This window comes from Pezoporus wallicus, unplaced genomic scaffold, assembly GCF_028554395.1.
Source record: "Pezoporus wallicus isolate ANWC-B61680 ecotype Strahan unplaced genomic scaffold, APGP_CSIRO_Pwel_v1 contig_12044, whole genome shotgun sequence".
Taxonomy (NCBI): Eukaryota; Metazoa; Chordata; class Aves; order Psittaciformes; family Psittacidae; genus Pezoporus; species Pezoporus wallicus.
The window spans coordinates 25,263-42,455 of NW_026642180.1; the positions used below are offsets into that span (position 1 = coordinate 25,263).

The 17,193-nt window shown below is 46.6% G+C and overlaps 2 protein-coding genes across 8 annotated transcripts in view; one reads left to right on the forward strand and one right to left on the reverse strand.

The window, feature by feature from the left end:
* The first annotated feature begins 1,936 nt into the window (after nt 1-1,936).
* SKP1 (S-phase kinase associated protein 1) lies at nt 1,937-8,492 on the forward strand. Its single transcript, XM_057428162.1, has 5 exons — nt 1,937-2,033; nt 4,484-4,557; nt 5,677-5,820; nt 6,349-6,489; nt 7,213-8,492. Exons 1-5 carry the CDS (start codon nt 1,937-1,939, stop codon nt 7,246-7,248), a joined length of 492 nt encoding a protein of 163 aa, XP_057284145.1. The 3' UTR covers nt 7,249-8,492.
* A 3,780-nt stretch (nt 8,493-12,272) lies between these two features.
* TCF7 (transcription factor 7) overlaps nt 12,273-17,193 on the reverse strand; it is a 61,373-nt gene continuing 56,452 nt past the window's right edge. For 2 of the 7 annotated variants that reach the window (XM_057428184.1, XM_057428183.1), the window contains 3 exons: nt 16,724-16,772; nt 15,698-15,770; nt 12,273-12,816 (listed from right to left, as the gene is read on the reverse strand). In XM_057428184.1, the coding sequence (XP_057284167.1) occupies nt 12,534-12,816; nt 15,698-15,770; nt 16,724-16,772 (405 nt within the window). In that variant the 3' untranslated portion in view covers nt 12,273-12,533. Of the gene's footprint in view, nt 12,840-15,115; nt 15,141-15,697; nt 15,771-16,723; nt 16,773-17,193 lie in introns of those variants that run through there. The other 5 variants (XM_057428190.1, XM_057428186.1, XM_057428188.1 and 2 more) reach the window with 4 other exon arrangements.

Sequence of the window (17,193 nt, forward strand, 5' to 3'; positions counted from 1 at the left end):
GCTGCTTAGTCACCCGGTTGTGGTGCTGAGGCCTGCCTATTTCCACAGCTGTAGTGCGGTCTGCTTGAAAATTACTTGTTGTATTTCTTCCTTCTAGGAGGCAGAGCTCTGTGGTATAAAACCAATGACATTTGGATGAAATCCTCGTCTGTTATGTGATAAGGCGTTAGATTAACTTCATGCTACCTGATCCAGACCCTTAACAGTAACCTAAAGGTCTGGATAGAAGTGGTTTGGGGTGATAGAAGGGTCTCGATGCAAATGTTCTTGCAGGGGTTGGATTCACTGAGGCAGCAGCATCACTGTCGTGCTGGCTCCATTGTGCAGCATTATGTAACCCTAGACACGAGCACCCGAAGGCTGGCATATGAGGCTGGGTTCGTTCTTGAGTGCTTGCAGGCGGTCGCCGCAAGAACGAGTGCGTTGCGTCTGGAATGTGTGCCTGGATCACAATCATTCCAGCTCCCGGCTCAGCACTGTGTGTTTTAATCCAAATCGTACATTTGGGGCTATATTTGTATCTTTGGAACGTTCGTGTGTTCCTCCAGAGCACCCATCTCAATTAGAGGTAGTGCTATCATATAGGGTTACATTGCTGTGTAAACATTAACTAGCTGCTTGCTCTGCCAAATGGGAATGAAAGCAGTGAGGGCTTCGAGCTGGTGTGAGCTGCTTAATAACGCGCTTTGGCCGGGCTCCACGGCCTGGGTTTGTTGCAGTGCTGTCAGGCTTGGCTGTATTGATGACCTGCAGGAGGCATTCAAAAAGGGATAATGTCGATTTGCTGAAAGGGGTCCATCTAATTCAATTTGGGTGGCTCAGGTGCTGCTGTGGGGAACTTGTGTGCATAGCTCTTAGGTTTGAAATGAACGTGTAATGCCTTGTCCCTGACGCCTTGCAGGACAAGTTACTTGCCTTAGAGCTCTTCAAGCAGGTAACTCAAGGAACGTGAACCTGTTGCAATGGTCTGTTGCTAACAGATGCTTTGGTGAGGAACTTGCAACACATCCTGCTCATTTGTTGAGAACCAGTTTATAAAGTGTGCCTGGCCAGGCAAGTTCCTTGGTTCAAGTGCAGTGATACAGACAAACTTCATGTGTAGCTTCAGGCAGAAGCTGTAGCCTCCTACCTGCTGTATCAAGTGTGTTGGTTCTGGATTGGAGTTAAATATCTGGGAAGATGCATTCTTGTAGAGCTTGCTTGTTTTTTGTTAGTGCTTCTGAAAGCTGCTTCTATTTATTGCAGGTCTTAATACAGTTTGTTTGAGAAACTTTAAAATGCACAGTCATCTTAGGCTTTGCTAGTGCTAACAAAGTGCTGAGCTAACTTCCTACTCTCTATGAGCAGTACCGAGTGCTGAAAGCCTTCCTTGTGGTGATGTATTGCTTTTTAATCTCTTCAGAAAGCCACATGCTTTTCTGCAGGGAAGCCTTTGATCCTGAGTAACCTGTTCTTTGTGTTTGGAGGAGGGAGGCTGGCCTGGGCTCTGAGGGGGCTCTTTCCAACCTCAGCTTTGTCATTCTGCTCCAGAGGCTATTGTTTGAAACCTGCTTTTGAGGTCTGGCTTTGAGAACTCAAAGTGAGGAGCAGTTGTCTGGCTTTGAAGGCAGGTCGTGTTTTGGAAGCGTTGTTGAAAGTCAAGTCAGGAGAAAGATTGCTCTGGTGTTCCACTATAGAAATAAGCAGTAATAACTTAATCTGTGTATTCTGAAGTTCATGTTCAGCTTCCAACAGTCCTTGTTTCTTAAGCATGAGGATTAGCGAATTTAGGCCTGTTGATTCGAGCAGTGAATAACTTGAGGGATTTAAGTGGCATTGGCCTATCTGCTGTGGGTAAGAAGCAATATAAATAGTAAAGGTAATGCCCATCTTTGGGTTGGCTAAACTTGTAACATCTGCTGGATATGGTGTGGAAGTAACTGTCCTTCTCTTGTAGATGCCTTCGATTAAACTGCAGAGTTCAGATGGAGAAATCTTTGAAGTTGATGTTGAAATTGCAAAGCAGTCTGTAACTATAAAGACTATGCTGGAAGGTAAGAGCATGAGCCCTTGAGGAGCACTGCCTTGTGCAGAGGTAGCAGTGCATGCAGGGAGGCCTCTTGGACAAGAGCTGTGACCAAAGGAGACCAGCTGGTGCTGCCCTGAAAAAGGATTCCCAGGTCTATGAGGCAGCTTCTGCCTGACGTCAGAACAGCCCAGACAATTGCTGTCATAGCTGAAACTGTGTTTTTGGGTGGGTGTGCTCTCACATAAAGCTTAAACTTTCAGTCCTCTTGTTAAGAAGCGCTTAGAAGGAGGCTTGTAAAAGTGAGCACCCCACTGCCTTGCTTACAGCCTGCTTTGCTATTGTAAGAGTTCAGCAAACAGAGCATCTAATAATATTAAACCCCAAGATTATTTAATCCCACAAACCAGTCTTGCAATGTAAATATCTCTTAAAATGGGGTGGGGGATCATAAAGCAATGCACTGCAGAGCTGAAATGAAACCTATATTGTGAGCTTACGGCTGCAGTTAAATTATTTGGGCTAAATGCTCAGTTCTGATCTCCTGCTGACATACATTTGAAACAAAGGAGCTTGTGGGGGGGAGGGGAGGTCTGCCAGATGGCTGGGATACAGAGCAAGCTGTGTCTGATCCCTCCATGCAAATCCTCATTGTCTCCTGGTGGCTTTCCCAGTTTTTGGGTGTATTCATGAATTAACTTGGGAGAAAAGAAACACTTTCTGTTGATGTAGTTAAAATTGTGTTCTTGGGTATGAATATTTGGCTGGCTGTGACACTTGCACATAAGAACAATAAGAGTGAGGCTGAAATACTCCCAAGTCTTGAACACTTTGATTCTGTTAATAAGATGCTGTAGAACATGACCAGCAACATGAGCAGGAAGCATTTCTCTCTGTGGAATACATTAGGGAGCACAATTCTCAGCTTTCTCATGCAGAAGCTGTGTCACTGCTGGTGTTTAGTGACACTTGGTGCTGACTAAAGGGAGGTTACACATGGTAGGTGGTGTTAGGCACCGTAAACTAGCTTCTTGCTGCTCTGAATGAGAACCAGTGTCCTTGTACAGGTGAAATGCATCTGCAGTACAGTTGGTTAAGCATCAGTTAATAGATGTTTTTGTTGGGTGCTGCAGCTTGAAGGGGAAGAGCTAAAGGGTGAGGTTGTGTTGAGCATCCTGGGATGGCCAGTCAGGTAGGAATTTTTGGATAACAGATAAAACTGCTGGTTTGGGGGTGATGGGGACAAGTTGAGCAGAGTTGACTAAATGTGAGCTGCTGCTTGAATTATTTCCCCATAGCAGCAGTTTTGGACTGGTCACTTCTTACACTAGTACCTGCCACCCCATTCTGAGTGTGCCTGAAGTCTGTGTTAACTGGTGACATATGCAGTATTTTAGCTTCTGAATCTAGGAAGTTATTCCAGACAAGAAGTAGGACTAATTAATATCTCATTAATAACAGGAGTTGACTTGCCTGAATACAGAAGTAGATGCTATTGTAACTGCACAGATTTGATCAGTGAGGATGGTGTGACAGTTGTCTGTGCTTAAAAATTAAGCTCCTTGGTGATGTAGAATTGTCTCCTCTGCATATAATGAATGAAGATCTGCTGTTACTCAATTACACAAAGTAATAGCAATTAATATCCTACTAATTGCAAGATGCTAATCTTTGACAGCTAGGGTGTCATCCAGCTGTTAGCATCTGTGTAATCAGAAAGGCATATTCTCTAATCAAGGCTGGTTAATGCGGTGTTTTGCTGTGTATCAAGGCCAAAGTTTAATTATGTTTTAATCTCATTTTTAACTTTGATTCCTTAATTATATCAAGGGGACAAAGTGACAAACTTTATCCAGCTGTGTCTACAGCAGGCTGACAAGCTTTTAAACCAAGGAGTATCAGGAGCATGCTTTGGGAAGGCTTTTTTGGTTGAGTGGTTGTGCTGCTGTCCCAGCACGTGAACTTCTTCAGCTGGTAAGAAGCAGTGCAGGTGCTTCAGAGGCTGGGTAACTGGCTACTCTTGTAGAGGACAAAACACTGTCTCTTACCACAGTAGATCTGAATCCTTATTTAATAATGAAGGGAATGGGAGATCTCAGCTGGAACGCTCTGGTTTAACTTGTGGCTCGAGCTGTTGAAAGTGGTAGATGTACACAAGTATTTGATTATTCCATGTATCCTGTTCCCACAACACTGACCTAGTAAGCTGGGTTTTAACAAGTAACTGATTGCTTAACTGATGGCTTGTTGATGCTCTCATTTGATGAGGCAGCCTTGTTGGCTACTTAGCCTCAACTGGGTGTAACTTAGTACATACAATGGCTCCACAGAGCCTCATCTAAAAACCTTCTGAGCTCACCAGTTAGAGCTCCATTGCTGCCAATCCATTCAGCCTCACTGGAGAACTGGTGAAGTGGCCCAGTTCAGAGAAGGGTGAATGGTTTTGCCTGCCAGTTGCTTAGTCATCTGTGTTTTCAGATTTGGGGATGGATGATGAAGGTGATGATGACCCAGTCCCTCTTCCAAATGTTAATGCAGCTATCTTGAAAAAGGTAAGATGTTGAAAGTGGTTGTGCTTATGGCAGAGATGAAATGTGGAATTCATGTTGGAGTTGGGTATTTTGAGCTGTTGTATTAAAGCTACTTTCCATGTGCTACAAGCTGAATTGATAAGAGGTGCATGAACACGGGCATCTGGGGGAGCTGAGGACTGGGCTGAGGTAAGAGACCTATGGGGTGACCACCTGGAACAGCAGCTGGAGGCCAGATAGGGTTCCAGTGGTGTGGAAGTGGTGCTGGCCATCTATGCACACCAGTATTGCATGGGATTAAAGCACGGATATTAATTGGATTCTGTGAACTGAGGTCGTTCTGCAGGATCCAAATGTTAGGAGAAACTGTGCAGCAGTCACAGTGCTTGAGACATCATGCACTTGATGGCATGAAATTCAGTAACAGACCATGATTATTGTTGGGTCAGGTAAGAAAAGAGAAGTACGTTGTTGTCTCTGAAGATGCTTTTTGCTCTGAAGTAGAAAGTAGTGTGTTAAAATAAGCACTGGACAGTTTGGGGGTAAATACTGGGTTAGGAGTTATTTCCTAGTGAACACACACGTAAGTAACTTCAAACTTGTCAAGTCTCTGGGGTGGGCAGAACGGAACAGGATTTTACTTGCACTAGATCCCTGCTCCTTTTCACTGTCTGGGTGATGAGACTGAGGTTGCATGTTCCCAAGTTACTAAAACAAAAAGGCAAACTTTTGCCATGTGAACCTGCCCTGCTGGTGGCTGCTACCAGCTCCACTCTTCCCCTCTGTAGTATTCTGCTTAATAAAAACTGTGCTTCTACAAACAGATTAAAGACTGAGGTTTAGGTTTTCTTTGCACAGTCCTCTGTGTGTTAGCGCAGGGTCGAGTAGCTTTGTAACACCAGCAGCTGGCTTTTAAGATGGTAAGTGATTTACTACTAGTATTTCAAAAGGCTGTTGTACTCCAGGGCTGGGGATCAGTTGTTCTGAAATGCAAATACTGGGTATTGGGGTGTGTTTACACAGGATTCTACTATTAATCTAGAGGAAAAGGTGTATTTCTTCTAAAACAAAGTTAAGTTCTAGCTGGGGCCTAATGGGAGAATGATTGTGCTGAAGCTTTCCTATCAAACCCATGATTAGGTGATTCAGTGGTGCACCCACCACAAGGATGATCCACCTCCTCCCGAGGATGATGAGAACAAAGAGAAGCGAACAGATGACATCCCTGTGTGGGATCAAGAGTTTCTGAAAGTAGACCAAGGAACGCTGTTTGAACTTATCCTGGTAAGTGCTCAGGGTGCGTGAGGCTGTGTCTGTGAGTGCTCCACTCACAACTAAAGTCCTTGTGCTCTGGAATGACTTCTTTGACCTTTCTGAATCTGGGGCCCTGGAGCTGTCTTGATTCTTGGGGCTCCTGAGTCGTAGTTGAGGGCTTACTACTAGAAGTGGAGTTCTGGAGGTGTGCATGCAGATTAAAATCTGGCTTTCACCTTGTGTGGTACCATGAGGCAGCATTGCTTATCTTGGCTAGTTCATAGCACTTCAGCACTAAAGATGTTGGGTGTTTGCAGGCTTTGGTGAGCTCTGTATAAGGAGGAGTATGGGGGTGTCTTTCATAGTGCAAATGACTTCCCTTTCTGTTTGGCAAGCAAGTTTTAGGTCCTGTTACTTCAAGGTAAAGCTCCTCAGAGTGGAGGTGATGTGTTTGCAGTTGAGTATTGCACAATTCCAGTGTCAGCGTAACTTGGGGAGCACATCTGCAGAGGGCACAGTATTGATAAGGAGGCTTTAAATGTGGAAACTCTTCTACAGGCTGCAAATTACCTGGACATCAAAGGCTTGCTTGATGTCACGTGCAAGACAGTTGCAAACATGATCAAGGGGAAAACTCCAGAAGAAATTCGCAAGACATTCAACATCAAGAATGACTTCACTGAGGAGGAGGAAGCACAGGTATTTGGCTTGGGTTTCGCTATAATTTAGCTGGTTTTCTATGCTGAGTTATTGTGTGGGGCTTTAAAATGCAATGTGTGATGCACCTGACCTGGTAACAACAAATGTAAATGCATCAGCCCCTCATAACTGGGTTGCTACTAGTGGTCAACCTTTGGTGTCTACAGGGCTTGCAGGCCATCAGCTGAAACAGTCGAAGTGTGTTGATGTCCTAGCTCAAATGTGTGTGGTGAGGACGCATCAAGGTTGTTCATGGCAGGCTTGGTTTGCTGTTAGTAAGAATGTTGAAGCTGTATTATGTGGCTAGGAAGGCAAGATGTTTAGATGCTTAAGTAATGAAGTCATTGGTCTTGAACACCAAACTGACTGCAAAATGGCAGAGCTGGGAGAGAGCAGAATGAGATGACTCTTAAATACAAAGTCAGTGAATTCTGAGCTCAGGCTTGTCTTCAGAGCTGTTGTGAAACAAGCAGTTCAGTCTTAAGCTTTGCTTGGTGGAAAAACCAATTCAGCTTAGATCAAGGCATGAGGAATACATTTCTTGGTTTCTGTGGACACAGAGGTCAGTTTGGAAGACTGAATCTCGAAGTACAAACCTGCATGAAAAGTTAGAGCTGCTTCTGAGTTTATGCCTTCCTGCAGTGAGGAACCCTGAATCCTCACAGGGATGTACAACCCCCTTGAAGTTCACTGCAGATACTAACAGTTAAACTGCTCTTTCAGGTACGCAAAGAGAACCAGTGGTGTGAAGAGAAGTGAAGCGTTGTGCCTGACACTCGAACACTGTAAGGATTGTTCCAAATACTAGTTGCACTGCTCTGTTCATAATTGTTAATAGTAGACAAATGCAGCAGCAAATGAAGTTGTGTTAGCAGGATATTGTTCCCTCTGCATGTGTAGTGGTTTTTTTTTTTTGAGTACAAATTTAAATCTTCTCAGTTTTTACTAGTGTAATTGGATGTCTTTTTACTTTACTCTGCAATGAATAAAACTGAACTAAGTGTGGATTCTATATGGGAAGTAGCACTTCAGGTTATCGTTTTCATTACACTTTGAAACTGTTCAAGTCCAGTTCCAATGCTAAGGATTGACTCCATTGTAAATAAACCCACCTGTGGCTTCTTCCTCAAGAGCAAGACACTTGCATTTACAGGGTATTGACAGCTTCAGCAAGAAAGGCTAATTAGCATGTGTTTTGGGGAAGCAGGTGAAGTACAAGCTACTGGATTCCTTGCAGAACCATTGTGGGCAGAATTAGTGTTTAAGCTTAAAGTGATGGGACTTCTGAGATGTTCTTGTCCTGCATATGAAAAAGAGAAACTATTTGACCACCTTCTTGTCCTGTTAGTCTGGCCTTAGAGACTAGTGAAAGATGTGATCTCGAACGAAGCAAGCTCCCGACAGTGAAATCTGAATCCTTCAACCATGTCTTGAAGACCTGCCTCTAGCTGGTAGCAGATGAGAAGTGTGTTGCTTTATGCACAGGATTGGTGTGTTTTTATATGTTCCTGTTGAAAGTGGAATCCTGATTTGACCAAAAATGACTGACATTACCAAAGTTACTATTATTGACCTGTGCATGTCAGTAGTGACTGGGTTTTAGGCAATTTTAAACAGCCCTTGTGATGTAGCTCTTTAAAACATGGTTTCATGTGTCCATATGAAATCTTATGCCTCTGACTGCGATACCTTTGGCTTGTAGAGACTTTAATTATTGCATACAGAGCTAATGCAATATCAGCTTAACTTGGACAAAGCCAAGTTAACTTGCAACTAGTTAAACAGTAACTGGTTTCCTGATTTGTATTTCTTTTGTTTTTTTTACAGTTCCCTTATAGGGAGTAGGGATGGTTGTGTGGTAGATCTTTGAGGTGTGCTCTTAGCTTGTATTGCATTCCATTCTCTGTATAAACCTTAGAGTAGAATGATCCGTAATAAACGTACTTATCTCACTTTAAATATCAGTGTTCCACTTCTGGATTAATAAAGGGCTTTTAAACTTTTGTTTGCAAATGGTGCTAGTTATTTGGAACTAGACAGCCTGCTGCTTGCTACTGGGTGTATGTACAAACAGGAGCACTGAGGCGGTGGTTAACTGAAGTGAAACAGATGTAAAGGTTTGGTTTAGTGACTGATGTAGGCCACCAGTCAGACACAGTGGGTGACTTCTCACATGAAGGTGGAAATTAAACAGTAAGCAATGCAGATGGAGGTATTGTGATGCTTTACCAGCTTGTAGGTGATCTTTGTAGCCATTAATGAAAGGATTTGTTAACTTGCTCCAAAGCAGCATTCACATCTGTGCTTTGGATGCATCTGCTTATTCAGCCTTTGTGCTTCTGTACCTATCAGGCAGATTAGATACTGTGTTGTCAGGGGGCATAAAGCACTCCAGTGCTGGGACATAGAGTCCCAGACTAGTCTGGGTTGAAGGGACCTTAAAGCTCACTCAGTCCCAACCCACTGCCAGGCACAGGGATGCCTTCCACTAGAGCAGCTTGCTCCAAGCCCTGTCCAGCCTGGCCTTGAACACTGCCAGGGATTGGGAAATGCTTGGCTCTTCCCATCTAGAGTTGACTGGAGAATCCGCCTGATTTCACTGGATATTTGATAGCAGTGAGAAGGGGAGATCAGACCATGGAGAGCAGGGACTGCTCAGGAAGCTGTATCTGTGACCCGAGGTCCCATTACATGAACCCATATATTTCTTCTTACTTTTGGTTTACTACTTCAGTCCTACCCATTGAAGCCTGTTAGCAATTATCCTAGAATCTAGTCATACAAATGATCAAGGGTGGGGGGGGAGAAGCAGCAGAATCCTCTTAACTTCCAAGAAATCATTATTTGAGAGGTTCAGATCAGAACTCCCAGTGGCCCATCTCAAAGAGCCACTCTGGCAGTTACTTTATTTATAAAGCTATAAACATATTTTGAACATAAAAGCCAAAAACATACAAATTCAATGAAGTAAAAAACTTACAAGTGGTGGATGTCACTGGACAAATGAAAGTACAGCTGCAACACATTGATCCCTGCTACAGTGCTTGCACTCTGCTTTAATGAAGTGGTACTTCCAGGACTTGTACATTTAAACTGATTGCAGGAAGTCGAATGATGGATTTAAGCAAGAGTTGAAATTGCTGTGAAAAGAACTAAAAAAGGGCAAAGTTTTCCTTCTGTTTTAAAAAAAAGAGCATTAACACAAACCAGGAACACTTCATGGGGTGTTTCTAAAGACACTTTCTGATATTAGTCAAGGTAACTTTGTTTTGGTGTTGGGGACAGCTCTTAGTCACTGTTTTGTCTTGGCAATGGGCAGCTTCATGGTCTCTTATCTCGTGTGTTTTGGAAGCTCTGAACTCTTGTTCTCAGTTACACCAGCCTAAACTGAATGTGCTGCAGGGCACCGAGAGGCAGTCTGAGCTTAGCCTGCAGCACTTAGGAGCAGAGGGCAGCTCTCACTGTGCCCATGTGGAGCAAGCATGAGCTCGGAAAAGCAGGTATAGCTGCTTCGGGTTGTGTGTGGAGGTGCTGCCAGGGGCAGTGGGATTCACTGTGAGGACTGGGTGGGAATTAGATGGGATAAAGAGGCTTAGAGGAGGCTGCTGTAGGGATGGGCCCTGAGCCCCTGTGGAGACTGACCAAAGCAGCCTTGGAATCGGCACGTGAAAGCCCTGGTGAGCTGACAGGGGTGAGGGCTGCTCCTTGGCTAGGGATGCAGGTTAATAGGTCTGGGGCTTGCCCCTCAGTTCCCACTGGTCTTATTTATGCCCATTTGCTTTCTCTCTTATTCCTGCCTCTGGTGCTAACTTGTTTTATAGAATCCCAGCCTGGTTTGTGTTGGAAGGGACCTTAAAGCTCCTCCAGTTCCATCCCCTGCCACTGGCAAGGACACCTTCCACTAGAGCAGCTTGCTCCAAGCCCCTGGCCTTGAACACTGCCAGGGAGGGGGCAGCCACAGCTTCTCTGGACAACCCCATAATACCAACTGGGTAGTAACTTACAACAGTTTTACACCAGTGCTGGGTTAAGCTACGCCACTGAGGCTGCTTTGTCCTCTGTGGCGTTGGCAGGGGCTGATGCTCTGACAGCCCCATACACTGCAGGTCTCAGTGACAGGCATGAGCTGAGCCATCGCTGTTGTTCTGTAAAGCAAGTTTTGGGTGTGTTTTAAATACAAGTGATAAAAAGAGACTTCGGGGGGTGGTCTGGGAAGAGTCTGAGCAGCAGCTCCTTGTTCAACACTGGTGCCTGCTTGTCTAAGCTGGCATAGTAATGTAAACCAGAGCATGGAGCTCCAGACCTAACCACCCCTCCGAGCACCATCAGTGCATCGCCCAATGTACGGCAGGCATGGGGTCAGGTAATGCTGCTTCCCTAAGGGTTAAAATGTCTCTTTCAAGCTTTAAAACGATTCTTTCAACCGCTAAAATGACTTCATCCTGTTCAGGTTTGTGCAGGAGCTTTCATTCAGTGCTTCTGAAGTTACATTTACACAGGAGAGGAATAAAGCGACAGGTTCAGATCTAAACTAAGACTGGACTTAAACCCAACTCTATGCTACTCTAAAGCCAAACTACCTAAATAAAGGGAACAAACCCAAAGCTGTTCTACAGACTAATCCTTTTCAATCTTTGAGGCATAAACTGGTTCAAAAAGTTCTGTTTAGTCCAATGTAAAAAATTTGGGTTTGTGGCTTTTTTTTTTGCATTAAGAAAAACAATATAAAAATATTTTTGTACATTATAAAGGTCATAAATTTCTGCAGTTCTACAATAATATTACTACATAATTTGTGTTCAGGACTTTAAACCCCAGTAAGGACAAAAACCAGCCCCCCCTCTCCCTCTGTGTGGTGTTATTTATCCCTTCACTGGTCTGGAATCTCTTTCAAGGAGGGGATGATTTGGGCTGGATTGGGTGGGGGGAGCCTGTACACCCAAAGGAAATCAAGAAGTAATTGGATTCATCTGGGCTTGAGATGGGGTCAGGTTGATCTCAGCCCGGCCAGAGCGGGGTTGTGTTGGTCAAGCTCAAACATAAATAGAACACCAGGAAGTGGTGAAGGTTTTCAAGCTGGAGAGGACACACTGAACCTTTGGCATCGTCCTGAGGGTGGAGGGAGGATCTTGTGCAGATCCAAAAGCAGAGGAAGGGGATTTTATGAAGTTATCCACCAAAGCATCAACAGAAGGGCTCTGAGGGTGCCTGGAGCAGGAGCTGCTGGACTGTGCTGGGGAGGGAGCTCCAGGAGGACTTTTAGGCTTTACCCAGCATCCAGGGAGCCGTGACCATGATCTACAGAGGACAGCCTCTGTTAGCAGGGGAGCCCCTGCACAGCCCCTGCAGTGAGCGATGGGTCCTCAGCCCTGCCAGGGGCTGGTCCAGCTCCTGTGCTCGGTGCTCCCTTTCCCTCTGCCATGCTCATGGCACACGTCTGCATGAGACCTGTTACCTGTAACAGCACCTTGGAAACGTTCACTTCCTCGGCTGAAACCCTCCTTTTCTCTGTTATCTGGTCGGATCAAAGCCGGCATCACTACACTGAGTTTCAGCTTCTAAAACTGCTCCTATTCCAGCTTTTCCAGCTCCGTGGTGGAACGGCTACAAGGGATGTGTGAGTGAAGGACTACACTTGGAAGCAGGGAGCAAAGGCAGTGTTAGAGTGATAGCACCTACCATCTACTGCAGCAAGCTGGGGAGGTGGGCTCTGCTTCTCACCATACCTGGAGATAATGCAGTAAAAGAACCAAAAACCCCCAAACAAAGAAAAGCAGCACAGGGCAGGGACAAAGGCTTGTTTACTCATCAGCACTTTAAATCTTGGCAAGTTCTCATTACCTTGTGTTTTGGAGATCACTTTTCTATCTTTAACACCTCTCCCACCCCCCAAAAGAAATAAAAACTAAAGGAGTTTTCCAGCATCCTCAAGGCATCCCATGTCCTAACCCTGCACGTTCTACAGTGCGATGGGGAATGTGGCCTCTGGTCCTTGGCAATGGGCACTGAAAGGAGGTACCCGGTACCCCGAGGGGGGCGCAGGACTATGTCCCCGTGGAGGCCACGCAGCGTGGAGGGGACTCTGTGGGCGTCCGTCTGGAGGAGCCGGAGGGGGGCTGGAGGTGAGCGGAGCCGGGGAAGGGGTCGGGGTGATCTCTGTGTGCGGAGTCAGCGGGGGCTGCGAGCTTGTCTGAAGGGAAAGCAGAGGAGATGCATTGGAGTGCGTCCAGAGGAGAGGGAGGGGAGTCTATAGCACTTCCATCGGAAGAAACTGGGCTGGCACAGCGTCCTTCTCCTTGTAGGTACCGAATGCACTTCTTTTTCCTCCTAGGGACAGTGGAGAGAGTTATCTGTGAATAAAGGCCGAGTTCGGGGTCATACACCAGACACAGGACAGCGATGGGGACCCCTCAGTCCAGCAGCCCCCCCACCCCGCCCGGGGATCGCCCTTCAGTGCGGCGCCGGGGCTGTGCTGCGCTGCGACCACCAGGCGGCGCCATAATGGCGGCCCAGCGGCGCCACTGCGCGGGGATGGAGGGGGGGAACGGAGTAAAAAGAACAGTAATAAAAGTCATATCATAAAGGATAAAGGAATAAAAATAAAACGACGAATAAGTGAATAAAATGAATAAAAATGAAAATAATAACATGAATAAAAATGAATAAAAAAGAAAGTTAATATAATAAAATTCAAAATAACAAGTCTAATGAAAAGCAAATTAATAAACCCCCAAATAAGAAAAATAAAAGCAATAATAAACCCTAAACCAATAATACCAATAATAAAAATCAAAATAAGGAGGGTGCTGAGGCGCTGGCACAGAGTGCCCAGAGAAGCTGTGGCTGCCCCATCCCTGGCAGTGTTCAAGGCCAGGTTGGACACAGGGGCTTGGAGCAAGCTGCTCCAGTGGAAGGGGTCCCTGCCCGTGGCAAGGGTTGGAGCTGGAAGAGCTTTGAGGTCCCTTCCACCCCAAACCACTCCATTAAACCTTAACCCCTCCTGCCCATGCAGTCAGTCCCTCACACGGCCTCACTCTGCCTTCCCATACTCTGTGCTGAGCTGGTGTTTCCCTCTCTTGGTGTGACAGGTCCTTCACCTGCTACAGGTCCTCCAGCATCTCAGGGTAGTTTTAAACAAAAGAGCTCTCAAGATGTCACTGTAACAGCAGCGAGGGAACAATTCCTCTGCTGGGGATGGTACTAATGACTTTACAGCTAAAGGCACATCCTCCTCCCACCCTGCTCCCTGCCTCGGTGTCTCATTTGAGGGAAACAGCTCAAGTGGAGAAGTTGCTAATGCGGGCACACACCTTTCTTTGATCTTCCTAATGAAAACCCAGACCGTGTTAGAATATGTATTAACTGGCCCAGTATTAAACATGACTTTGCACTGGCTGTGAACAAGGGAAGTGCTGTTACTGCTGGCAGTATCATTGTTAGCCGTGGTGACCCAATTAATGTGATATGAAACATGACAGTGCTGCTGAACCGAGTATTGAACTCGGAGGTTACTCTGCATGGGCTGTAATTCCCCAGAGCAGATGAGCCCGAGGAGAAGCTGTTTCCCACAGACATCCCAGGAGAAGCTGCAGGATGGAGAGTTTCAGCGATGATACCAAACGATCTGATTTAAAAAGTAATAAGGGGAAAAGGCAGATCTGGTTGCTGATAATGAACCAGTCAGTGGGCTAAGGCTGATGTGGCTGTTACACAGCTAAAGGGGTTTAGCTGGGATGCTCTAAGGGCTGGAGCAGCTCTGCTCTGGAGCTAGGCTGGGTCAGCCTGGAGAAGAGAAGGCTCCTGAAGGGGAGACCTGAGAGCAGCTCCAGTGCCTAAAGGGGCTGCAGGAAACCTGGAGAGGGGCTTGGGACAAGGGCCTGTAGGGACAGGCCAAGGGAAATGGCTTTAACCTGCCAGAGGGGAGACTGAGATGAGCTCTTAGGCAGAAGCTCTTCCCTGTGAGGGTGCTGAGGCACTGGCACAGCGTGCCCCGAGAAGCTGTGGCTGCCCCATCCCTGGCAGTGCTCAAGGCCAGGTTGGACACAGGGGCTTGGGGCAAGCTGCTCTAGTGGAAGGTGTCCCTGCCCGGTGGAGTGGAAACCTCAGTAAATCCTGCACCTCTGCAGGTGACCAGAGCACACAGGACCGGAGCCCTTCAGCCAGCAGCAGCAGTTAGTACAGGTACAGGGGAATTGCAGAGCAGCTGTGACTGACCAGGGTTTGAGAGGCAAAGGTTAAAACACAGAAGCAAGCCGAGGTCTCGGAGCACTTCAGCAGCTGTGTTAATGGGGAAGCAGCGCGGAGGAGATGCTGGATTCAGAGCTGAAGTGAAGGCAGAGGCTGGAGAACTGCCGCAGAGCTGCAGCCGTGCTCTGTGCTGCAGGATGGGGCATTGCTGCGTGTGGGATGGGGTCCCAAAAACCCCTCTGTGGACACTCAGTGACTTGTTAAAGGACTTCATTAGTTAAAGAAATGCTGTTTGATGACATTACCCTGCGTATAAAGGGCAAGCAGGGAGGTTTGCTGCTGCATGGGATGCGGTGGCAGCTCAGACCTAAGCTCACCGTGCCAGCAAGGCCAGTAGCCAAGCACTGCTGGGACTCTGCAGATGGTCAGATTTGGGTGCACTCAATGATTTCAGTCACTTCAAGCTGCAGAAGCACATGAAGCAATTCTTTACTTCCAGCTTTTGCTATAGTTTTACTGTCCCCTGGCCATGTCCATTCCCTACAAGCCAGAGGCACAGGGCACTTGCAGACTGCCTTGCTTGAGGCTTTCCCATCCCACCCATGGTGGGTACTGCAAAAGTCCAGCATCAAGAAGAACTGGATCTTGAAATACATGGTTAGCCCCAGTATAAACAGGAAAAAGAAACCCATTAACTACTCACTGCTGGCCCTAGGATCCTATATATGTGATAAACTCTAATAGGGGATGAAAAACCCTGCATCAGAGGTCTCCACCCTGGAACTAAGCTTTTAAGAGCAGGGAAGCCCATCAACCGAGAAGCACATACAGCATCACACCAACATCACCCTGGGGAGCCTGGGTACAAACCCCATGGAGCAGCCTGACCCTGGCAGCTTGGAAAACAACTGATGGTGACCAGAGCAAACCCCATCCCGCCTGGCCGGAGCAGCAGGGGGACACACGGAGCCGAACCCGCTCGCCCAGGAGCACCCCAGCAGGAGGAGATGCTGATACACACCTGCACGGGCCGCACCAGTCCGTTTGTTGGTTGAGGCCAAAGCGAGCTCTGCATTTCTTAGGAGAGGCAGGATCTGAACACAGAAGCATGCGTGGCGGAGAATGGGCAAGGCAGAGGCACAAAGAGGAGGAGGAGCAGGAGGAAGAAAAGAGGCAACATCATTTTAGCCACTTGAACACACGAGTCACAGACTACAACCCATGTTCCTGTAACAGAATGGAGCCAGCACCAACCTCTCCTGGAAAAAAGGGATTGTTAGGCAGTATCAGTGATCAGTGCTGGCAGCTGGGGAAGGTTTGGGAAATGGCTTCAGCTGTGGGAATATGGGCAATTGCAGGCTCTTCACATTTCTTAAGGCTGGAAAAGCTTCCAGATCCCAGAGGTGTTCCCTGCCCCCTGCGTTTGCATCCTTACCTGCTCCCTGCCTTTCCAGCAGTGACTAAATGGGGCTGCCAGTGAGCTCAGACTGTGCATGGAAAAGAAGAGGAGGAAACATTGCAGAAGCAGGCTGAAAGCAGAGTTAGCGCCAAGGAGACCCAGACATGGGTTATTCTACTGCTCTGCCCCCCACCATTCCTCTTCCAGTTTTAATGGAAAAGCTATTTTCCATGGCCTTTCCTAAGGTGTGGCAGTTTTACTGTATAATTATAGGGCTCATCATGGTTTTCTCTAGTGCTGTAAATGGGATTTGATCAGCACGTCAGTGATCATTTGATCAGTGCTGGACTCACGCTCCCTCTTACAGCTACCACCAGTGTCCTGCTGTGTACAGCCAGCAGCTGGGTTTCAATCCACAACAGGTGAAATGATCATTTCACAGGCAAGACATAGAGATGGATACTACCCATGTTCTCATTCAAAGTTCTCTATGGAAAAGTCACAGAAATGTTCATTTGCTGCATCTTAAAAACTAAATACATGTGTATTTCTTTAGTTAACTTGGGAGAATAAAAGGAAACATGGTAAAACATGACAACTGCTTTGGATTATCCCCTGTGAAGGGGTACCGAAGCCACACACGTTTACCTGAGTTGGAATCTTGCTGCTTTTCCCGTGTTCGTCTCTTCTTTTTACCCTAGGGAATCAAAGGAAAGGCTGTCAGGCCATGCTCTGAACTGAGGGTGCTGCACATGGGTTTTGGGGCTGGACTGGGTTGCTGGGGAAAGCTGCTGCTGCTTTAATGTGGTACCTTACACCCAAACAGGAATTGCTCCATAGCATAACCAGGAGGAGTGTTCCACATTTCCAATGGGAAAGAAAGCTCTGGGAAATCCCCAGAAATTAACATTCAAATACTGCTTCTCTATTTCAGTCTTTTTGCAGCTCTGGACTGATCTCTCATTCTTCTTGCTCCCCTCACTAACAAGAAACCCCAATTATTTCCCCAAACTGCCTCTGATTCACAACACACAATTCCCCTCATCTCCTCATGAGCTTATCATGAGGGCAGAGCAGCACAGGAGCAAATCTGGCCTGTGTGGAGCAGGCAGCTCGCA

Excerpts from the sequence above, each read along its gene's own strand:
- SKP1 (XM_057428162.1), top strand. The coding sequence starts at position 1,937 with ATGCCTTCGATTAAACTGCAGAGTTCAGATGGAGAAATCTTTGAAGTT. Across the intron at positions 2,034-4,483 it reads TATAAAGACTATGCTGGAAG|ATTTGGGGATGGATGATGAA; the intron begins GTAAGAGCATGA and ends CTGTGTTTTCAG. Across the intron at positions 6,490-7,212 it reads CTGAGGAGGAGGAAGCACAG|GTACGCAAAGAGAACCAGTG; the intron begins GTATTTGGCTTG and ends CTGCTCTTTCAG.